At 50.4% G+C, this 24,525-nt stretch overlaps 1 protein-coding gene across 1 annotated transcript in view; it reads left to right on the top strand.

The window, feature by feature from the left end:
- The window catches only part of SHANK3 (SH3 and multiple ankyrin repeat domains 3), a 727,758-nt gene that overhangs the window by 297,262 nt on the left and 405,971 nt on the right, over positions 1-24,525 (top strand). Inside the window, exon 11 of the mRNA XM_030541199.1 lies at positions 2,505-2,523. Coding sequence (XP_030397059.1) covers positions 2,505-2,523 — 19 coding nt within the window. The remainder of the gene's footprint in view (positions 1-2,504; positions 2,524-24,525) is intronic.

Below are 24,525 nucleotides of genomic sequence, written 5' to 3'. Positions count from 1 at the left end.
GCTTGGATGAATGCCATCTGGTCCCGGTGACTTGTTAATGTTGAGTTTATCAATTAATTCTGAAACCTCCTCTAGTGACACTTCAGTCTGTGACAGTTCCTCAGATTTGTCACCTACAAAAGCCAGCTCAGGTTTGGGAATCTCCCTAACATCCTCAGCCGTGAAGGCTGAAGCAACAAATCCATTTAGTTTCTCCGCAATGATTTTATCGTCTTTAGGCGCTCCTTTTGTATCTCGATTGTCCAGGGGCCCCACTGCTTGTTTAGCAAGCTTCCTGCTTCTGATGTACTTAAAAAACATTTTGTTATTACCTTTGGAGTTTTTGGCTAGCCGTTCTTCAAACTCCTCTTTGGCTTTTCTTATTACACTCTTGCACTTAAGCTGGCAGTGTTTATGCTCCTTTCTATTTACCTCACTAGGATTTAACTTCCACTTTTTAAAGGAAGTCTTTTTATCTCTCACTGCTTCTTGTACATGGTTGTTAAGCCATGGTGGCTCTTTTTTAGTTCTTTTACTGTGTTTCTTAATTTGGGGTATACATTGAAGTTGGGCCTCTATTATGGAGTCTTTAAAAAGGGCCCGTGCAGCTTGCAGGGATTTCACTTTAGTCACTGTACCTTTTAACTTTTGTTTAACTAACCCTCTCATTTTTGTATAGTTCCCTCTTTTGAAATTAAGTGCCACAGTGTTGGGCTGTTGAGGTGTTCTTCCCCACACAGGGATGTTGAATGCTATTGTATTATGATCACTATTTCCAAGCGGTTCTGCTATAATTACCTCTTGGACCAGCTCCTGCGCTCCACTCAGGATTAAATCTAGAGTTGCCTCTCCCCTTGTGGATTCTCGTACCAGCTGCTCCATGAAGCAGTCATTTAAAGTATCGAGAAATTTTATCCCCGCATTTTGTCCTGAAGTGAAATGTTCCCAGTCAGTATGGGGATAATTGAAATCCCCCACTCTTATTGGGCTCTTAATTTTGATAGCCTCTCTAATTTCCCTTAGCATTTCATCATCACTATTACTGTCCTGGTCAGGTGGTCGATAATAGATCCCTAATGTTATATTTTTATTGTAGCATGAAATTTCTATCCATAGAGATTCTATGGAATATGTGGATTCGCTTAAGATTTTTACTTCATTTGAATCTACATTTTCTTTCACATATAGTGCCAGTCCTCCCCCTGCACGACCTGTTCTGCCCTTCCGATATATTTTGTACCCCGGAATGATTGTGTCCCATTGATTGTCCTCAGTCCACCAGGTTTCTGTGATGCCTATTTATATCAGTAATCTGTTGGAGTCTTCAGTCTTCTTCTGAGTGTCTTGATTGCTTGCAGCATGGGAGTGGCAGAAGAAAAACCAAGCATGGAGCCCCTGTGTTCTGTTTTATACCCTCAGGCTATGTCCAGACTACCCGCCGTATCGGCGGGTTAAAATCGATAGCTCAGGGATCGATGTATCGCGTCTAATCTAGACGCGATATATCGATCCCCGAGCGCGCTTATATCGATTCCGGAACTCCATCAACCCCAATGGAGTTCCGGAATTGACAGGGAGAGCCGCGAACATCGATCCCGCGCGGTGTGTACGGGTGAGTAATCCGATCTTAGATATTCGACTTCAGCTACGTTATGCACGTAGCTGAAGTTGCGTATCTAAGATCGATTTCCCCCCTGTAGTGTGGACCAGCCCATAGTCCCATGTGCTTGTAGAACACAAGTCCAGGCATGTCTGGGGGGCATTGCTGAGTCCCTAGGCCAGATTGAGCAGTTCCCCTGTGATGGACCATTCCCCTGTGACTAAGAAATGGAGCTGTGGACCATGATACTCATCCCAGAGCTCCAGGTGATCTTTTAGGTATGCCGGGCCCAGGCCCTAGGACACCTTGGGGTGAAGGACCAGGACCTTGAACTTGACTTGATATTCTATGGGAAGCCAGTATAAAGAGTGGCAGACGACGAGTATGAGGTGGGGTCTGCTGCCAGGGTGTCCCCATGCCCTGGAAGTTTGTTCTTCCCTTGGTCCATAATAACCTGACCTTGTTAACTTTGTGGGCATGCTACAAGGCTCATCTTTTTTCCTGAGCTTGTCTTGTGTGGGAAGAATGGGGAGTATGTGTAGTGAGGGATGTCTGGAGAGGACTCCGCTGCAGGAAGAAGGAGAGGATACGTTTTGTTAGACCTTTACTGCTGCCAACATATTATTTTTATGGGATAACTGAAGGAGTCTGCTTATTTCACTGTGTCGGGTACAGTTCTAGATAGACTGTCAGAGCCGGGGATAGGCCCATTTTCATTTAATGTAAATAAATGAATTCAAAGGCAGAGACGTAATCTGTGAAAGAAAGGACATCCAAGACCACTTTGTGTGGAGCTTATCAACAGCTTCACATGGGTCTCGTTTCAGCAGGCCACAGACCTATTCCACTTTGTGTCGAAGTTGGACTGCGCTGCAAGACCAGTGTTAGTTACATTTTAAAAAGGTGACATTTGATTGGAGTGAAGCAGAGAGAAAGAGATGCAAGTTTCTTGGCCCTCCCATGAGTGAAGGTGGAAACTGTAAGGATGTGCCGAGATGAGGTTATATTCCTGAAAGTTGGCAGTAAAGGTGTTGGCTGGAGAAACTGGACACATTTTGACCCACAGAGACTGGGATAGTCCTGAGGTGGGGTTGTGGCTGAGTTAGCTCAGCTGGCCCTGCACACCAGGACTGGGGCAGCCGGTACTGGTTGGCCAAGCACTGGACCTTTTTCTCTTACAGACTTGAGGGAAAGGGCTTATTTGCTGAGGAAGCCTAGGATATGATTTCTAAGATACACATTGCTTTTGTTTTGTCTTTTGGTATCATATTTGTACTAAGTAAATGCTTCCACACTGGGGAATATGGGCTTGTAATATATTTGGGGCACCTAATCTGTCAATACTGACACACACATCAATGCTTGTGGCTGTTCTGAGAGGGTCTTTCTGCGCATGTTGGGATACCTGCTTGGAAACGCCAATCTTCTCCATTTCTACCCTGCTTTCACTACATGCTGATACAGGTTGGCTCTAGCAAGTCCTCTCTGCTGGCCTACAGCCTTCTAGGGCAGGAAGGTTTTGAGATGAGCCATGTGTACCAGGACTTCTGTACATCAGTTAACTCTGGGGGATTAGATGGGACTTTGTCATGAACCCTCATGTCTCTAGAACTGTGATGGAGGCACGGACTGATTCCTGGTACCCTTTGAGCAGCTTATCCTCTAGAGAGTTTCCACATGTCAGTCATGGGTACTTCTATGCAATTATATATTGATTTGTGTGAACTAATATAGAGGTGGTCCCGTTCCTATATTATAATCCTGATGAATGTAATGTGACAAAGTCAGACTTGGCTGCTAACAGAGTGGTTGGTGGAAGGCAGGTATATCAGCCTAGAATGAAGGTAACTTTTCCTATGAACTGAAAGAGGTTACCTCAGGGTAATTAGAGACATCTACATTCATTTAAAAGCTACCGATGACTGCTAAAAACTGCTCTTCCAGTAGGAGAATGGGAGGAGGGATGAGAAACAAGCTGCAGCTGGGAGAAAAGGCTTTTCCTAGATGGAGGGCCATTCTCTCTAGAGGGGAAACACTGCGCTTACCTCTGTTTGGTGAAGGCTGGCGACAGGAAGCCAGAATGTCAGTGCTCCAGTGGGGGCACGAAGAAAGCCCTGGCTGGGATGATTCAGTTGGGGTTGGTCCTGCTTTGAGCAGGAGATTGGACTAGATGACCTCCTGAGGTCTCTTCCAACCCTGATCTTCTATGAGTCTATGTACATCTTTGTGTTGTGGGGTTCTCACTTAAGAGAGCTCCTCCGGCCTGGCCTGAGGCCTGCCCTGTCACTACTGTAAATAAACCAAAGTGAAGAATTTGGGAGTAAGTTTACTGCAGGTCCAGCTCCCCCAAGCCAGCAGGAGAAACGCTCAGTCTGATGTGGTGAAAGAGGTGTCTTGCCACGCTGGGAATGTTTTGATGAACTTGTCCTTAAGACTGAAAGAATTGATCTCATATTTCAGCCCTGAGCCCTTTGCAAATATTCACCGGGCACTTTCAAGTTAATGTTCCACTTCGCAAACTCCCCCCTGACTCAGACAGTGGAGGTTCCACTGTAAGGAGAGATGTACTGGAAATGTCACGCTCCTCCCTGGGCTCCCAGACAAACACATCGCGACCCACTTCAGTCCACAGAGAAGCAGTCACTAATGTTCTTTCATAGCTCTCCACTCGTAACTGTCAAGTGATTCCTCATCCTCTAACAGGCCATATTTTAAGATGCTTTTAATCACGTTCAAAGATCTGCATAACTCAGCCATTCCCTGCTTATCCTCCTCCCCGAGCTTCGTATTGTCCCTCCCTCCACCAGTGTTCCCAACCTTGTCCACCTACATGTCAGCCTCTTGCACAGCCCCCCGTGAGCCTTCTTCCACGCCCCCACCCCTTGCGCCTTCTTGCACTGAGGTAGTCTGACTATTAGCCATGTAATGAGTATTTGGGACAAATGACTATGGGTCGTCAAGCAACTGTAAATACAAAGTTCTTCTTCGAGTGATTGCTCATATCCATTCCAGTTAGGTGTGCGCGCCGCGCGTGCACGTTCGTCAGAAACTTTTTACCCTAGCAACTCCAGTGGGCCGGCAGGTCGCCCCCTAGAGTGGTGCCGCTATGGCGCTTGATATATACCCCTGCCGGCCCACCCGCTCCTCAGTTCCTTCTTACCGCCGTGTCGGTCGTTGGAACCGTGGAGCACGGCATTGCTGTCCTCCACGTCCCTAGCTCTCCTTCGTTTTACAGTTCATAGTTGTAGTTAGTAGTAAATAGTTGTTAAGTATAGTCAGTTAATTGGTGTATTGTAAATAGTTGTAAATAGTTGTTAGCAGGTTTGGGCCGTAGCCCTTCCCGGCACCCAGCACCGGGCCCATGCCTGGTTCGCCGGGCTTCAAACAATGCGCGGCCTGTAAGAAGCTGATGCTGACCAGCGATCCCCACGACGCGTGCCTAAAGTGCCTGGGGGAATCGCACATTTCGGACAAGTGCCGCATTTGCAAAGCTTTTAAGCCTAGGACAAAAAAGGAGAGGAACCTGAGATTAAGGACGCTCCTTATGGAAGCAGCACTCAATCCGGCAGCTTCGCAGACCATCGCCTCTACATCGGCACCGGACCGCGCCGGCATCGGAAAGACACCCCGGCACCGTCCTTCCCCGGCACCAGGACCCGAAGCAAGGCCCTCGAAGTCTGCGACTCCATCCAGGCAGATTCGAGTGAATCGCCCGGCACTTACCTCGGCCGCGGCACCACAAGCAGGGATCCCGTCGAATCCGGACCCGGAGGGTCTGTCGAGTCCGGTCCCTCCTAGCTCCCCCATAAGATCTGGGGTTGAGCTATTGGTCCCATCGACGCCGGAGACTTTTGCTTCGGCACGGGACCTGATCGCTCTTACAGAGCCAACTCAGCCTCCACCCCCGGTACCCCCGGTGCGGGTTGTGTCCAGAGGCAAGCCGACGATCAGAGCACCGTCTCGGGACTCATGTTCGCTGTCGAGGCCCCGTCACCGTGGACGCTTCCGCTCCCGGCGCCGCTCACAGTCCTGGTACCGCTCCCCTCGGCGGTACCGGTCGCACTCGCGGCGCCGATCATCCTCCAAACAGTCCCGGTCTGGTTCAAGTCACCGCTACCGGCACCGGGACTCTAGAAGCCGTTCCCACCGGCGATCAATTCCCCGGTTGACCTCCCGGCACTGAGCTGGTGGCAGGTCCCGATCCCGGTCGACCTCCCGGCACCGTGTCGGTGGCAGGTCCCGGTCCCGATCCCGGCACCGAGTCGGAGGCAGGTACCGGTCCCGATCCCGGCACCGAGTCAAAGGCAGGCCCCAGTCCCGATCCCGGCACCGGTATGATTCCCAGTACCGGTCCCCGGCACCGAGAACATCTTCGGCGTCAGGACTAAGGGATCCCTACCAGCCGCGTTAGGCCCCTCCATGGCCTTCCAGACAGCCGTCTGTGTCGTCACTGGCAGACAGTGTTTATGCGCTGGACACAGATAGGCACGTGGCCCTTTTTCAGGACCCTCCTCCGCAGGACCAGGGACCGCAGCAGTGGGGGTTCTGGACACCCTGGGTGTACCACCAAGCCCAGGGCCCCCAGCAACTTCCTCCTCGGCCTGCGACGGCTGAGCACAGAGCGCCGGAGGCATCACTGTCTCGCCCCCCTCCCTCTCCGGACGGGGAGGACAGGTCCAAACAGCAGGACCCTGAGCTCCCTCCGGAGTCAGAGGTGCCGGCTCAGACAGACCCCGCCATGGACACTCTCTTGCCAGGGGTCTCCTCATCGTCCTCTCCCGATGAGGCAGTGGCAGGCACATCTTCCACCAGCCCTCCCTCACTCGACCTCAGGGCACACCAGGACCTCCTCAGGTGCGTAGCGCAGAACTTAAACCTGCAAGCTGAGGAGGTCTCCGAGATCGAAGATCCCGTGGTGAGCATCCTCTCCTCAGATGCTCCCACCAGGGTCGCCCTGCCCTTTATTCGGACTATCCAGGCCAACGCCAATATGATATGGCAGTCGCCGGCCTCCATCCCCCCTGCTGCACGAGGCGTGGAGTGTAAGTACATGGCTCCCTCCAGGGGCTATGAGTACCTCCATGTTCACCCAACATTGTGCTCCCTCGTAGTGCAGTCGGTGAACGAGAGGGAGTGTCATGGACAAGAGGCCCCAGCTCCCAAGTCCAAGGAGGCCAGGCGTATGGGCCTCCTCGGCCGCAAGGTCTAGTTGGCGGGGGCCCTTCAGTTCGGGTTTCCAACCAACAAGCCCTCCTTAGCCGCTACGCCTTTAACTCTTGGGTGGCAGCGGATAAGTTTAAGGAGCTGTTGCCACAGGAGGCGTGTCAAGAATTTGCGGCAATTCTTGACGAGGGCAAGAAGGTCGCAAAAACCTCGTTGCAGGCCTCCTTGGACGCAGCAGACTCGGCCGCTCGTACCCTCTCCTCAGGGGTTACAATGCGCCGCATCTCCTGGCTTCAGGTTTCTGGCCTTCCACCGGAGCTCCAATATACCATCCAGGACCTCCCGTTCGAAGGTCAGGGCCTGTTCTCGGAGAAGAAAGACCCCAGGCTAAAAAGTCTGAAGGACAATCGGGTCATCATGCGCTCCCTTGGGATGCACACGCCCGGGACACAAGGCAGACCCTTCCGGCCGCAACAGCAGCAGCAGCGCCGGCCGTACCCCCAGTTCCGCCAGCGGCAGGACCTCAATATGCGCTGTGGCAGGAATGGCAGGCACAGACAGTCGGGCAACCAAGGGGGGCAGAACCATAGTTCCTCCAAAGCCCCACCTGGGCCAAAACCTTCGTTTTGAAGGTGCGCCCGAGGGTGCGGTACCAGTTTCCCCCACGGATCCTTCTTCCCCGTTTTCCAACCGCCTTTCGTTTTTCCTCCAGGCGTGGACCCAAATAACATCCGACCGCTGGGTCTTACGCACTGTGCAGACGGGATACCATCTGCAGTTTACATCTTTCCCTCCCTCCCGCCTCCCACCCTCGTCCCTCTTCAGGGACCCCTCTCACGAGCAATTCCTCCGCCAGGAGGTGCAGACGCTCCTTGACAAAGGAGCCATAGAGGTGGTTCCGGAGAACGTGAAGGGCAAGGGGTTTTATTCCCGCTCCTTCCTGATCCCCAAGGCCAAGGGAGGCCTCAGACCTATCCTCGACCTGCGGGAACTCAACAAACATATGGTGAAGTTGAAGTTCCGCATGGTATCCCTGGGGACCATTATCCCATCTCTGGATCCTGGAGACTGGTACGCCGCCCTCGACGTGCAGGATGCTTACTTTCATATCGCCATATTGCCACAACACAGACATTTCCTTCTGTTCGTGGTCGACCGCCATCATTACCAATTTGCGGTCCTCCCGTTTGGCCTCTCCACAGCCCCGAGGGTATTCATCAAATGCATGGCTGTCATCATCGCATATCTTCGGCGCAGTCGCATTCGCATTCACGTGTTCCCTTACCTCGACGATTGGCTGATTCCGGGCACATCAGAACTGCAGGTCCGCAACCACGTCCGCAGAATCAGCGCCCTCTTTACTACCTTGGGCCTCATTATCAACGTGGACAAGTCCACTCTGCTCCCCACGCAGAGGATAGAGTTCATCGGGGATGTTCTGGACTCCACCTTGGCCAGAGCCCTTCTGCCATCGCCCAGGTTCCAGTCGCTGTCGACCATCATTCAGCGCTTGCAGGCGGCCCCCCTGACCTCTATAAGGACATGCCTAACCCTCTTAGGCCACATGGCGGCCTGCACATTTGTGACAGGTTATGCACGGCTCCGCATGAGGCCCCTCCAATCTTGGCTCATCGCGCAGTACCAGCCGACCAGACATTTGCTGGACACAGTTGTCACCATCCCCCAGGGGGTATTGGATTCCCTCCGGTGGTGGCTAGACCAGTCCGTCATGTGTGCAGGGCTCCCGTTTCATCCGCCCCAACCCTCAGGTGTCCCTAACAACGGATGCCTCAGATCTGGGCTGGGGGGCCCACCTCGGAACCCTGAGGACGCAGGGCCTGTGGTCCCCTCAGGAAGTGGATCTCCACATCAACATACGGGAGTTGAGAGTGGTCCGTCTTGCTTATCAAGTGTTCTCCCATCAGCTTCGAGGTCGTTGTGTCACGGTGTTCACCGACAACACGACGACCATGTACTATACCAACAAGCAGAGCGGCACGAGGTCCTCTCCCCTATGTCAGGAGGCGATGCAGCTCTGGGACTTTTGTATAACCCAGTCCATTCACCTCACGGCTTCCTTCCTCCCCGGAGTACGGAACACGCTGGCGGACCGCCTGAGCAGATCCTTCCTCTCACACGAGTGGTCCCTTCGCCCGGACGTCGCCCTCTCACTCTTCCAGAGGTGGGGTTGTCCCCGCGTGGACCTCTTCGCGTCCAGGGGGAACAGGAAATGCCAGGCGTTCTGCTCTTTTCAGGGCCGGGAACCCGGGTCGGTACCGGACGCCTTCCTTATCCCGTGGACGACCCACTTGTTCTACACGTTCCCTCCGTTCCCATTGGTCCACAAGGTCCTTCTGAAGGTGTGCAGGGACGGAGCCTGCGTGATTATGATAGCTCCAGCGTGGCCCAGGCAACATAGGTACCCCATGTTGCTGGACCTGGCCATAGCCAACCCAGTCCTCCTGCCCCTTCACCCGGACCTGATCACTCAGGACCACGGCAGATTCTGTCACCCAGACCTCCAGTCGCTGCACCTTGCGGCTTGGCTCCTGCGTGGCTGACCAGATCCGAATTACGCTGCTCTACCCTGGTACATGAAGTACTCCTGGGCAGCAGGAAGCCTTCCACCAGAGCGACGTACTCGGCCAAGTGGAAGCATTTCTCGTGTTGGTGCACAGAGAGGGGTTTCCTCCCTATGGAGGTTTCGGTCGCCAATATTTTGGAGTACATCTGGTCCATCAAGCAACAGGGCCTGGCGATATCGTCCCTTCGGGTTTACCTGGCAGCTATCTCCACCTTTCATCCGGGTGGGGATGGTCGCTTGGTTTTCTCTCACCCGACGGTGACTAGATTCCTGAAGGGACTAGAACGTCTTTACCCCAACGTCCGACCCCCTGCCCCTACCTGGGATCTCAACCTGGTTCTGGCTCGGCTCATGGGGCCTCCTTTTGAGCCGTTAGCGACTTGTTCCCTGCTCTATCTTTCCTGGAAGACTGCCTTTCTAGTGGCCATCACCTCAGCTAGGCGGGTGTTGGAACTCCGGGCCCTCACGGTAGATCCCCTGTATACGGTCTTCCATAAAGATAAGGTACAGCCGAGACTGCACCCTGCCTTTCTCCCCAAGGTGGTCTCAGCCTTTCACGTCAACCAGGAGATCTTCCTCCCCGTTTTTTCCCCGAAGCCTCATTCGTCACGCAGCAACAACTCCACTCGCTTGATGTCCGTCGGGCTCTCGCGTTTTATGTGGACAGAACCAACCGTTCCGCAAATCCCCCCAGCTTTTTGTGGCAGTAGCGGACCGAATTAAGGGGCTTCCCATTTCCTCGCAGAGGTTATCCTCGTGGGTAACGTCCTGTATCAGGACCTGCTATGACTTGGCTCACGTCCGTACGGGCCGTGTGACTGCGCACTCCACCAGGGCGCAGGCGTCGTCTCTGGCTTTCCTCGCCCGCGTGCCCATCCAAGAGATCTGTCGGGCAGCGACCTGGTCATCGGTCCACACCTTTGCTTCCCACTCTACGCCCTGGTTCAGCAGTCCAGAGATGACGCGGCCTTCGGCTCTGCAGTGCTCCATGCCGCAACTTCTCACTCCGACCCCACCGCCTAGGTAAGGCTTGGGATTCACCTAACTGGAATGGATATGAGCAATCACTCGAAGAAGAAAAGACGGTTACTCACCTTTGTAACTGTTGTTCTTCGAGATGTGTTGCTCATATCCATTCCACACCCGCCCTCCTTCCCCACTGTTGGAGTAGCCGGCAAGAAGGAACTGAGGAGCGGGTGGGCTGGCAGGGGTATATATCAATCGCCATGGCGGCGCCACTCTAGGGGGCGACCTGCCGGCCCACTGGAGTTGCTAGGGTAAAAAGTTTCCGATGAACGTGCACGCGGCGCACGCACACCTAACTGGAATGGATATGGGCAACACATCTCGAAGAACAACAGTTACAAAGGTGAGTAACCGTCTTTTTTCATCAGTGTTTTCATGTGCAAGAGCAGGAGAGGCCAGGAGCATCTATCCAGTTGTTTTGTAATCACTGAGGCAAGGGGGCAGCATCTCATTAGAGCTGCAGAGCCTGTTTCCAACAGGGTACTTGGTCACTATTAGTGCACATTCATTCTGAAAGAAACTCCAGGGGAGTCTCAAGTTTGTCCATTGAAGATTCTTATCCCAACTGTTAAACAGTTCTAAGAGCCACAATAGTGGCACTTCCTTTGTCTGTAATGACCCTTTGCATAGCTTTAACAACATAATTTCTCTTGCCCTTAGAAACAACAGCATCCGACGAAGTGGGTATTCACCCACGAAAGCTCATGCTGCAATACGTCTGTTAGCCTATAAGGTGCCACAGGACTCTTTGCTGCTTTTACAGCTGCATTGTGATCTCCAATGCCTGCTTGCCTCTGCAGACTCCTACTTCTAACACTGCCTGTGTCTTCAAGACAAGTATGTTTCTTCCCATGGATTTTGTATATTGTACATGTCATTTTATTTTCCTCTGCTCTGAAATGCAGCCAAGCACAGTAATGAAGCCACAGTTCAGAAAATTCTCTCTCTGGCCTCTTTACCATGTGGATATTTGGACTGATAACTGGAGGAGCTGATGGGTGACATGATTAACAATCTCAGCACCAGTGTTACATCTGGCACTGGCAACCTCATTAGTATTCCAGTCCTCACCACTAACTTTAGCCCATTCAAGTAAACCATGTCCAGCAAGAGAGGGGTGGTGTTTTCTTTGTTTGCCCTCGACAGCAGGAATCTTTGAAAGGGGAGATGTCAAACTACAAAAGTAAAACTGGCCGCTCCATGGCACATGTTCACAGGCTGAAGTATGTCGGACCACAGTAGGATAGTGCCCTTTCCAGATAGATTTTATAAATGTATATATGATGGAAACAACCTCTCCTTGCCCTTTTCAATTGCAAAAGAAGTGTAGACACCGTCTCCCATTTCTGGACCCCTCTCCTGAAGAATTCTGGCAACTGCTTTCATGAGCAAATTACAGATTTTTAAGGTGCTAAGACTTCAGTTTTATTACAACAGCCAAAGCCCAGGAATTTGATTTTTAATCTTCTCTGACCCATCCCCCAGCGGTTTTAACAAAATGACTTCCCTATATCAGCCTTGTGTACTTTTTTAAACAATATGAATTAATTCACTGTTCCCATAGCTTTTATTTTACTTCAGCGGTCTGAATGAGAGCTCTGTCCCCAGTGCTGCGTGGTTGGTTGGTTGGTTTGTTTTTATAAAATCAATGTGCTGTATGCTCCTGGCTTATGAGAGGATTTGAATCGATTGGTTTTGTTCTCTCTGCTTTGAGTGTGTGTGTGTGTGTGTGTGTGTGTGTGTGTGTGTGTGTGTGTGTGTGTGTGTGTGTGTGTGTGAACACCACGATTTGCTCTTCTTTGAGTGACTGCACATGTGTGATCCGCTTTGGTGTGCACGCATCCCATGCGCAGGCACTGGAAACTTCCCCATCAATGGTACCCATCAGGGCAGCGCATGCACCCTCTTCTGCCAAGTGCCACTGGAGTTGGTATAAAGGACCTGGCTGACCTTGAGCCCCCTCAGTTTCTTCTTACCGCTGCTGGGGTTTCTGGAACAGCTCTTCACGTATTTGCAAGTTCTTTCAGTGGACTGGGCTCTCTTGTATTGTAAATAGTTTGTTACTAAGGTTATTGTATTTAGTTAGAATTGTTCCAAGTTTCGGTTGACTCCCAGTGCCGAAGGATGCCTCTGTCACTGAGCTTCGAGCCCTGTGTTTCTGGCAATAAGGCTTGAGGTGCTATGGGGAGACTCAGATTGGAGAGAGCGTTGCCAAATTTGTAGGGACTTTAAGCCTCGCAAAAATAAAGTTTGTGAAGTCAGGCTAAAATTTCTACTCACGGGCATGGCTTCGAGACCTTCATCTGAGCCAGACTGGTCACCATGTGCCTTGGTGTCAGTGTGCCTTAGCCTACGCAGAGTCCATCGAGTCTAGAGGAGCACTGCACCGTACCGACACTATCTTGGTACAAAGCATGCCAGAGGCATATGCATCTACCAGGGTCCATCTGACCTTGTCGGTGCCATTATCACTGTCAGTACAAGAACTGGTGTTATTGGGGCTGGTGGACATGGGAGAACGGATATGATTTCTGCAACACTTGGTACCATGCCAGTTTCATGTACTCTGATGACTCACCCTTCAGTACCGTCAAAGGGAAAACCCATGATGCTCACTTATCTCTGGGCTTCTCCAGCTTGGCACTGATGGCTGGCACCATCTGGAACTGCTTCTCCATGGTCAGCAGAAAGAGTCGTCATCTTTTGAATTGGAGGTTGGGGCCTACATTTCTCATCCTCAGAGCCACTCTTGCTCCAGACGTTTCCACCCTGTCACTGGAGTATCATTGAATGGTTGGCAGGAGGTCACAGGGGGATTATGCCTTTCTAGTGGCCTTTTTAGAATCCATGGAGCTTTTCTGTAGTTTCCAGGTTGTATTCAAAGTTAGTGACCTCAGAAAGGCATGTAGCTCTTACTTTCTGGGCAGCACAGTTCCTGACTCCAGGACTGAGCCTGGTACGGGACTCCAAAAGCCAGCTCAACAGCATCCTGCAGGTCAAGAGAGGAAGGAAGAACATCCAGAGCCAGTGCTAGCCTCCTCTTCCTCCTCCTCTGATGAAGCAGTCTTGGGGAGTGGGGCCTTTTGCCTTCCCCAGATGACTAGAAGGTGCCCCAGGAATTGTTAAAGAGGTTTCCTTAAGTCTGGCATACATGTGGAAGAAATAAAATAATCCTTTCATGTCCTGGTTGATATTTTAGTCACTGCAGGTCTTTCCAGATTGGCCCTGCCTCTCAATAAGGCCAAAATGGGTGCAGTTAAGGGGCTGTGGCAGACACCTGACTCCCTATTCAAGGTGGGCTGAGCACAAGTATTATGTGCCCATCACAGGATTCGGAGTTTCTTTACTCCTACTCCCCTCTCCCCAGGTTGCTGCTGGTATCTGCTGCCACTGAGAGGAAAAGGGAGGGGCCTTAGGGTGCAACCCCAAAATCAAAAGACTCAGAGAAGTTAGACATGTTTGATAGGAAAATTTATTCTGTGGGGAGGAAGAAGGGGTTTGTAGCTCAGGATTGCAAACCAGCATGGACTTTTGGGCAGGTGTGACTTTACCACACCAGGTGTGACTCTACCTAGGCATTACAGTGGATGAGAAGCTGGATATGAGTCAACATTGTGCCCTTGTTGCCAAGGAGGCTAACGGAATTTTAGGCTGTATAAGTCGGGGCATTGCCAGCAGATCGAGGGATGTGATCATTCCCCTCTATTTGACATTGGTGAGGCCTCATTTGGAGTACTGTGTCCAGTTTTGGGCCCCACACTATAAGAAGGATGTGGAAAAATTGGAAAGAGTCCAGCGGAGGGCAACAAAAATGGTTAGGGGGAAGGAGCACATGACTTACGAGGAGAGGCTGAGAGAACTGGGCTTGTTTAGTCTGCAGAAGAAAAGAGTGAGGGGGGGATTTGATAGCTGCTTTCAGCTACCTGAAAGGGGGTTCCAAAGAGGATGGAGCTCCGCTGTTCTCAGTGGTCGCAGATGACAGAACAAGGAGCAATGGTCTCAAGTTGCAGTGCGAGAGGTCTCGGTTGGATATTAGGAAACAATATTTCACTAGGAGTGTGGTGAAGCACTGGAATAGGTTCCCTAGGGGGGTGGTGGAATCTCCTTCCTTAGAGGTTTTTAAGGTCAGGCTTGACAAAGCCCTGGCTGGGATGATTTAGTTGGAGTTGGTCCTGCTTTGAGCAGGGAGTTGGACTAGATAACCTCCTGCGGTTCCTTCGAGCCCTGATATTCTATGATTCATATGGGGCTCTATGCTGAAATTTAAAGACATGCTCCCAGAAAAGGCTAAGCAGGAGTTTACCTCGCTAGAGGATGAGGGAAAATCAGTCACAAGGATATCACTGCAAGCTGCTCTGGGAGCTGCTGACTTGGTCGTCAGGTCCATGGCTTCAGAAGTGGTCATGTATAGGAGCTCCTGGTCGCAGTCCTCTGGGCTCCCTCAGGAGGTCCAACAGACTGTGCAGAACCTTGTCTTTGAGGGATCCTTGCTCTTTTCAGAGCAGAATGATGCTAAGCTCCCTTGAGTTGTACACCCTAGACCCTTCCAGGAAGCACTCCAGGCCTCAGCAGCCCCTGCACTATTATGCTCTGGCTGTCCAACGGGACCTGCAGAGAAAAAAGAGTTTAGGACATAGGCTTATACCACCTCCTCTTTCAATCGCTGTCTACCCCATCTTGACATCCAGGGGGTTTTAAGCATGTGTTTTGATGGGAGGCTTCAGGATGCTGCACTAGTTACCAGGAGTCCAGACCCCATTTTTCCTTTGTTTCCAAACTGCCTTTCCCATTTCCTCAGTGCCTGAAGCCCTATCACCATGGACCGTTGAACACTGAGCACTGTAGAAGTCAGATAAACCCTCCAATTTAATTTCTACCCCTCCTTCCCACCCTCCTTCCCTGTTCCTTTTCAGGGACCCTTCTCACAAAGAACTTCTGATCCAGGAGGTTCAGTGTCTCCTTCAGATGGGGGCGGTAGTGGAGTTTTCACAGAATGTAAGAGGGAAGGGTTTCTACTCCTGTTATTTCCTAATTCAGAAAGCCAACAGAGGTCTCGGACTTATTTTAGATCTGCGTCAGCTCAACAACTATCTCAAAAAAATAGATCACAGAGACTGGTACACAACTGATTTAGGAGACACCTATTTTTATATGTCAGTATATCAAGGTCACAAAAAGTTCTGCAGATTTGTAGTGAAGCACTCACCGTACCAGTTCATGGGGGGTGCTTCCATCTGCAACTCCTTGGCTGTTCACAAAATATATGGCCATGGTATCAAGTATCAGAGGGGTAGCTGTGTTAGTCTGGATCTGTAAAAGCAGCAAAGAATCCTGTGGCACCTTATAGACTAACAAACGTTTTGGAGCATGAGCTTTCGTGGGTGAATACCCACTTCCTCAGATGCATGTAGTGGGAATTTCCAGGGGCAGGTATATATATGCTAGCAAGCAAGCTAGAGATAACGAGGTCAGTTCAATCAGGGAGGATGAGGCCCTGTTCTAGCAGTTGAGGTGTGAAAACCAAGAGAGGAGAAACTGGTTCTGTAATTGGCAAGCCATTCACAGTCTTTGTTCAATCCTGAGCTGATGGTGTCAAATTTGGAAATGAACTGAAGCTCAGCAGTTTCTCTTTGAAGTCTGGTCCTGAAGTTTTTTTGCTGCAGGATGGCCATCTTAAGGTCTGCTATAGTGTGGCTGTCATAACTTTATTCCCAGATTTGGACCTTAGCGTCCAAAATATGGGGGTTAGCATGAAAACCTCCAAGCTTAGTTACCAGCTTGGACCTGGTACTTGCTGCCACCACCCAAAAAATTAGAGTGTTTTGGGGCACTCTGGTCCTCCTGAAAAACCTTCCCTGGGGACCCCAAGACCCAAATCCCTTGAGTCTCACAACAAAGGGAAATAATCCTTTTTCCCTTCCCCCCTCCAGGTGCTCCTGGAGAGATACACAGACACAAGCTCTGTGAAACTACCCTCTCCGTTCCCAATCCTGGAAACAAAAAGGACTTTCCTATTCCCCCAGAGGGAATGCAAAATCAGGCTAGCCACTTCAACACACACAGATCTCCCCTGATTTCTTCCTCCCACCAATTCCCTGGTGAGTACAGACTCAATTTCCCTGAAGTAAAGAAAAACTCCAACAGGTCTTAAAAGAAAGCTTTATATAAAAAAAAGAAAGAAAAAATACATACAAATAGTCTCTCTGTATTAAGATGACACAATACAGGGCAATTTCTTAAAAGAATATTGAATAAACAGCCTTATTCAAAAAGAATACAAATCAAAGCACTCCAGCACTTATATTCATGCAAATACCAAAGAAAAGAAACCATATAACTTACTATCTGATCTCTTTGTCCTTACACTTAGAAACAGAAGATTAGAAAGTAGAACTACTTCTCCAAAGCTCAGAGAAAGCAGGCAGCCAGAAAACAAAGACCTCAGACACACAATTCCCTCCACCCAAAGTTGAAAAATCCGGTTTCCTGATTGGTCCTCTGGTCAGGTGCTTTAGGTGAAAGAGACATTAACCCTTAGCTATCTGTTTATGACACGCCCCCCAAATTGCAGACAGTGGGGAAGCTCACTGGCGGCGATTTCCTTCTAGAACTTGAAAATAAACAGATTAATACAACACATGCACCTTTACATATACCCCTAAGTATATAATTAACAGACTTCTACATTTTAAGAACACTTTTTAACTACTGGATTCTGGGAAACTCTCACGGGAGAGTGCATCAGCAACTTTGTTAGAAGCTCCTGTGATGTGTTGAATTTCAAAATCAAAATCTTGGAGAGCTAAACTCCAACGAAGAAGTTTCTTGTTGTTCCCCTTGGCAGTATGAAGCCACTTTAGTGCAGCATGGTCAGTTTGTAGTTTGAATCGCCGTCCCCAAACATATGGGCGTAGCTTTTCCAGGGCGTACACAATGGCATAGCATTCCTTTTCACTGACTGACCAGTGACTTTCCCTCTCAGACAGTTTCTTGCTGAGAAACACGACAGGATGGAAGTTGTGATCTGTTGCTTCCTGCATGAGCACTGCTCCTATACCACGCTCAGATGCATCTGTGGTTACTAGGAATGGCTTGTCAAAGTCCGGGGCCCTGAGCACAGGGTCAGACATGAGCATCGCCTTAAGCTGGGTAAAGGCCTTTTGACACTCATCAGTCCACTTAACGGCATTTGGCTGGGTCTTTTTGGTCAGGTCGGTCAATGGGGCAGCGATTTGGCTGTAGTGTGGTACAAATCGCCGGTAGTATCCGGCCAAGCCTAAGATGGATTGGACCTGTTTCTTTGACCTTGGGACAGGCCACTTTTGGATAGCATCCACTTTGGCCTGTAGGGGGTTTATGGTTCCTCGACCCACCTGGTGCCCCAGGTAAGTCACTCTGTTTTGGCCTATTTGACACTTTTTGGCCTTAACAGTTAGTCCTGCCTGCCTGATGCGCTCAAAGACCTTTTCCAGGTGGAGTAGGTGTTCGGGCCAGGAGTCTGAAAAAATGGCCACATCATCGAGGTAGGCAACTGCAAATTCTCCCAGTCCAGCTAATAGACCATCTACCAGCCTCTGGAAGGTGGCGGGTGCATTTCGAAGGCCGAAAGGAAGGACATTGAATTCATACACCCCCGCATGGGTGACGAATGCTGACCTCTCCTTGGCAGGTTCATCTAGCGGTACTTGCCAGTACCCCTTGGTTAAGTCTATTGTAGAGATGAACTGGGCACGTCCCAACTTCTCCAACAGCTCATCGGTGCGTGGCATTGGATAGTTGTCCGGACGAGTTACCGCATTTAGCTTACGGTAGTCCACGCAAAAGCGTATTTCCCCATCTGGATTGGGTACCAGAACCACTGGAGATGCCCATGCACTGGTAGATGAGCGGATTATACCCATCTGTAGCATGTTCTGGATCTCCCGTTCTATAGCAGCTTGAGCATGAGGAGACACCCGGTAGGGTGGGGTTCTGATTGGGTGAGCATTACCTGTATCAATGGAGTGGTATGCCCGTTCAGTCCGTCCTGGGGTGGCTGAGAACAATGGGGCGAAGCTAGTGCACAGCTCCTTAATTTGTTGCCGCTGCAGACGTTCCAGGGTGGTTGAGAGGTTCACCTCTTCCACGCCACCGTCTTTTTTCCCGTCGTAGTAGACACCGTCAGGCCACTCAGCATCATCTCCCTGGACTGTAAACTGACAAACCTGTAAATCTCTGGAATAGAAAGGCTTGAGAGAATTAACATGGTACACTTTAGGCTTTAGTGAGGAATTGGGAAATGCTATGAAGTAGTTTACAGTTCCCAGGCGCTCTTGGACCGTGAATGGCCCTTCCCATGATGCTTCCATCTTATGGGCCTGTTGCGCCTTCAAGACCATAACCTGGTCTCCTACCCTGAAAGAACGTTCTCTGGCATGTCTGTCATACCAGGCCTTTTGCTCTTTCTGAGCATCCTTTAGGTTCTCTCTATCAAGGGCTAAAGAGTGTCGGAGGGTGCTTTGTAGGTGGCTTACAAAGTCCAGAATGTTAGTTCCTGGAGAAGGCGTAAACCCCTCCCATTGCTGCTTCACCAACTGTAATGGCCCCTTAACCTCGTGACCATACACAAGTTCAAATGGTGAAAACCCTAAACTGGGATGTGGTACAGCCCTGTAGGCAAACAGCAACTGCTGCAACACTAGGTTCTTCTTCGAGTGATTGCTCACATCCATTCCAGGTAGGTGTGCGCGCCGTGCGTGCACGTTCGTCGGAAACTTTTTTACCCTAGCAACTCCAGTGGGCCGGCAGGTCGCCCCCTAGAGTGGCGCCGCCATGGCGCTCTATATATACCCCTGCCGGCCCGCCCGCTCCTCAGTTCCTTCTTACCGCCGTGTCGGTCGTTGGAACTGTGGAGCGCGGCTTAGCTGTCCTCCACGTCCCTAGCTCTCCTAGTTCTCTATCGTTTATCTATCGTTCATCTCTAGTTCCATTATAGTTGTCCCGGCTCATGGGGCCCCCCTTTGAGCCGTTAGCTACTTGCTCCCTGCTCTACCTCTCTTGGAAAACTGCCTTTCTAGTGGCTATCACCTCAGCTAGACGGGTGTCGGAGCTCCGAGCTCTTGTGGTAGACCCCCCATATACGGTCTTCCACAAGGACAAGGTGCAGCTGAGACCACACCCTGCTTTTCTGCCCAAGGTGGTCTCAGCCTTCCACGTCAACCAAGAGATTTTCCTTCCGGTTTTTTTCCCAAAACCTCACTCCTCAGGCAGGGAGCAGCAGCTCCACTCGCTGGATGTCCGTAGGGCTCTCGCGTTCTACATAGAGAGGACTAAGCCCTTCCGAAAATCCCCCCAGCTTTTCGTGGCGGTAGCGGACCGTATGAAAGGGCTTCCTATCTCCTCCCAGAGGGTATCCTCTTGGGTTACGTCCTGTATCAGGACCTGTTATGACTTGGCCCATGTCCCTACGGGCCGTGTGACTGCGCATTCTACCAGGGCGCAGGCGTCGTCGCTAGCTTTCCTCGCCCGTGTGCCCATCCAGGAAATCTGTCGGGCAGCGACCTGGTCATCGGTCCACACCTTTGCTTCCCACTACGCCCTGGTCCAGCAGTCGAGGGAGGATGCGGCCTTCGGAACTGCAGTGCTCCGTGCCGCGACTTCTCACTCCGACCCCACCGCCTAGGTATGGCTTGGGATTCACCTAACTGGAATGGATGTGAGCAATCACTCGAAGAAGAAAAGACGGTTACTCACCTTTGTAACTGTTGTTCTTCGAGATGTGTTGCTCACATCCATTCCACACCCGCCCTCCTTCCCCACTGTCGGAGTAGCCGGCAAGAAGGAACTGAGGAGCGGGCGGGCCGGCAGGGGTATATATAGAGCGCCATGGCGGCGCCACTCTAGGGGGCGACCTGCCGGCCCACTGGAGTTGCTAGGGTAAAAAAGTTTCCGACGAACGTGCACGCGCGGCGCGCACACCTACCTGGAATGGATGTGAGCAACACATCTCGAAGAACAACAGTTACAAAGGTGAGTAACCGTCTTTCCCAAGTATTGGAGAATTCGTTGATGAATTTTCGTATCATGGCCCCCAAAGTTCCATTGAACCTTTCCACCAGGCCATTGGTTTGATGGTGGTACGGGGTGGCAACCAAGTGATTCACCCCATGAGTTTCCCACAGTTTTTCCATGGTCCCTGCCAGGAAATTAGACCCTGAATCTGTAAGGATGTCAGAGGGCCAACCTACCCTGGCAAAGATGTCTGTTAGGGCCAGGCACACAGTGTTAGCTCTGGTGTTGCCTAGAGCTACTGCTTCTGGCCATCGGGTAGCAAAGTCCACTAAAGTCAGTATGTACTGCTTTCCTCTGGGCGTCTTTTTTGGGAAAGGGCCCAGAATATCCACAGCTACTCGCTGAAATGGGACCTCAATTATGGGGAGTGGCTGGAGAGGGGGCTTGACCTGGTCTTGAGGCTTACCCACTCTTTGGCATACCTCACAAGACTGGACATACTTGGCAACACCCTTGCCCATCCCCTCCCAGTGGAAGGACTTCCCCAACCGGTCCTTGGTTCTGTTCACCCCAGCATGGCCACTGGGATGATCATGGGCTAAGCTTAAGAGCTTCCCCCGGTACTTAGTTGGAACCACCAACTGTTTTTGCGGCTGCCATTCTTCCCGGTGTCCACCAGAAAGAATTTCCTTGTATAAAAGTCCTTGGTCTATAACAAACCGGGATCGATTAGAAGAGCTGAGAGGCGGTGGGGTGCTCAGTGCCGCCGCCCACGCTTTCTGAAGGCTGTCATCTGCTTCCTGCTCAGTCTGGAACTGTTCCCTTGAGGCTGGGGTCACCAGTTCTTCCTCAGACTGTGGACTTGGGCTTGGTCCCTCTGGAAGCGATGTAGGTGATGGGGTTGTTTCCGTTGCTGGTGAACCGCTCTCCGCTGGTGCACCTGAGGGTATTTCAGGCTCTGGCTGAGCCTTTTGGGTATGGCTGTCTGTTGTTTCTGCCAGTTCTGGCTCGCTGGCGCCCTCTGGCGTTGAGTTTGAAGATGTGGTTGCACTTGCTGGTGCTGGTTGCTGTTCCAGTTCCGGGCCTGGGACTGGAGATGCTGTGGCTGTTTCAGTGGTAGGCATGGAATCCGGGTCCACTACCTCTGTCTGGGTCTCTGGTAACACCGACGGGGCCTCTGTGGACGGCTCAGGAACAGGAATGGGTCTGGAAGCTTGCCTGGTTTGGCTACATGTAACCATTCCCACTCTCTTGGCCCGCCTCACCTGGTTGGCCAAGTCTTCCCCCAGTAGCATGGGGATAGGATAATTGTCATAGACTGCAAAAGTCCACATTCCTGACCAGCCTTTGTACTGGACAGGCAGTTGAGCTGTAGGCAAGTCTACAGCTTGTGACATGAAGGGGTAAATTGTAACTTTGGCCTTTGGGTTGATGAATTTGGGGTCAACGAAGGATTGGTGGATAGCTGACACTTGTGCCCCCGTGTCTCTCCACGCAGTAACCTTCTTTCCGCCCACTCTCAAATTTTCCCTTCGCTCCAAGGGTATTTGATAGGCATCCGGGCCTGGGGATCTTTGGTGTGATGGTGGTGTAATGAATTGCACTCGCATGGTGTTCTTTGGACAGTTGGCCTTGATATGTCCCAGTTCATTACACTTAAAGCATCTTCCATCTGATGGGTCACTGGGCCGAGGTGAGTTACTGGAGACTGGTGAGGTGGAAGGGTAGGGTGTCTGTGGCTTTACTTGGGTGGTATGTGGGGTCTTTGGCTGTCCTCGGTTGTAGGGTTTATGGTCTGTGTGCCCCCTGGGGTAATCGTTCCCCTTGACAGTAGCTTTCTTGCTTTCTGCCAGTTCCATCCATTTGGCTCCAATCTCCCCCGCCTCAGCGATATCTTTGGGTTTTCCATCTTGTATGTACCGTGTGATGTCTTCAGGAACACCATCCAAGAACTGCTCCATTTGTATGAGGAGGTTCAGTTCTTCCAAGGTTTGAATGTTGTTTCCTGTTATCCAGGCCTCATAGTTTTTTGCAATGTAGTAGGCGTGTTTGGGAAACGACACCTCTGGTTTCCACTTTTGGGTTCTGAAACGCCGACGGGCATGATCTGGGGTTATCCCCATCCTGTATCTGGCCTTGGTTTGAAAAAGTTTATAGTCATTCATTTGCTGCTTAGGCATTTCAGCTGCCACCTTTGCTAAAGGTCCACTGAGTTGTGGCCTTAATTCTACCATGTACTGGTCTTCGGGGATGTTGTACCCAAGACAGGCTCTTTCAAAATTTTCCAAGAAGGCCTCGGTGTCATCACCTGCCTTGTAGGTGGGAAATTTCCTGTGCTGTGGAGCAATAATTGGCGCCGGGTTGTTAGGGTTGGCTGGCACATTCAGCCCAGATTTTGCCAACTCCAATTCATGTTTTCTCTGTTTTTCCTTCTCTTCCATTTCTTTTTGGTGTTTTTCCATGTCTCGGCGGTGGGCCAACTCTTCTTCTGCTTGTTTCCTTCGGTAGGCCACCTCTTCTTCTTCTAGTTTTCTTTTGTGTGCTGCCTCTTTGATTTGTTCTTCTCTTTCTTTCATCTCCATTTGTCGCCTGTGTTCAGCTTCTTTGAATTGCTCTTCGGCCTTAATTTTTGCCTTAGAAGTCATGATTCCTGTTTTCTTGTGTTGGGGTGCCCTCCGGTGTTTCTCTTCTGAACTGCAGGCTCTCTGTTGCCTCCTGAAGTCTGCCTAGCAACAGTGCCTTTAGCTAATCTTCAATGTTAAGTAAACCTGAAAAACCACTTTATTTGCATTTATATAGTGCTGGTATGACTCTCAATGGGAGTGCTATTGTGTGACAAAAGACTCGTGATAGCCCTTAACGACTTCTTGCTTAACATGCAAGCCACAAACTGCCAGAGAGAGCAGAAAAAAAAATTCTCTCTGGTTCCCTTTTAAAACCAAACTGTTTCTCTCTGCTAAAAAGCCCTTAGCAGAGAAAAGAAAAATATAATATTCCTACTGGCTTCTGGATTCTGTCTATCTCCCACCCGCTGCCACTCATGTCATAACTTTATTCCCAGATTTGGACCTTAGCGTCCAAAATATGGGGGTTAGCATGAAAACCTCCAAGCTTAGTTACCAGCTTGGACCTGGTACTTGCTGCCACCACCCAAAAAATTAGAGTGTTTTGGGGCACTCTGGTCCCCCTGAAAAACCTTCCCTGGGGACCCCAAGACCCAAATCCCTTGAGTCTCACAACAAAGGGAAATAATCCTTTTTCCCTTCCCCCCTCCAGGTGCTCCTGGAGAGATACACAGACACAAGCTCTGTGAAACTACCCTCTCCGTTTCCAATCCTGGAAACAAAAAGGACTTTCCTATTCCCCCAGAGGGAATGCAAAATCAGGCTAGCCACTTCAACACACACAGATCTCCCCTGATTTCTTCCTCCCACCAATTCCCTGGTGAGTACAGACTCAATTTCCCTGAAGTAAAGAAAAACTCCAACAGGTCTTAAAAGAAAGCTTTATATAAAAAAAAGAAAGAAAAAATACATACAAATAGTCTCTCTGTATTAAGATGACACAATACAGGGCAATTTCTTAAAAGAATATTGAATAAACAGCCTTATTCAAAAAGAATACAAATCAAAGCACTCCAGCACTTATATTCATGCAAATACCAAAGAAAAGAAACCATATAACTTACTATCTGATCTCTTTGTCCTTACACTTAGAAACAGAAGATTAGAAAGTAGAACTACTTCTCCAAAGCTCAGAGAAAGCAGGCAGCCAGAAAACAAAGACCTCAGACACACAATTCCCTCCACCCAAAGTTGAAAAATCCGGTTTCCTGATTGGTCCTCTGGTCAGGTGCTTTAGGTGAAAGAGACATTAACCCTTAGCTATCTGTTTATGACAGTGGCCAAGGAAGTTGAAGTGCTCTCCTACAGGTTTTTGTATATTGCCATTCCTAATGTCTGATTTGTGTCCATTTATCCTTTTCCGTAGAGACTGTCCAGTTTGGCCGATGTACATAGCAGAGGGGCATTGCTGGCATATGATGGCGTATATTACATTGGTGGACGTGCAGGTGAATGAACCGGTGATGGTGTGGCTGATCTGGATAGGTCCTGTGATGGTGTCGCTAGTGTAGATACGTGGGCAGAGTTGGCATCGAGGTCTGTTGCATGGATTGGTTCCT

Source organism: Gopherus evgoodei, chromosome 1 (genome assembly GCF_007399415.2).
Source record: "Gopherus evgoodei ecotype Sinaloan lineage chromosome 1, rGopEvg1_v1.p, whole genome shotgun sequence".
NCBI lineage: Eukaryota > Metazoa > Chordata > Testudines > Testudinidae > Gopherus > Gopherus evgoodei.
This window is presented reverse-complemented; position numbering and strand designations above follow the sequence as displayed.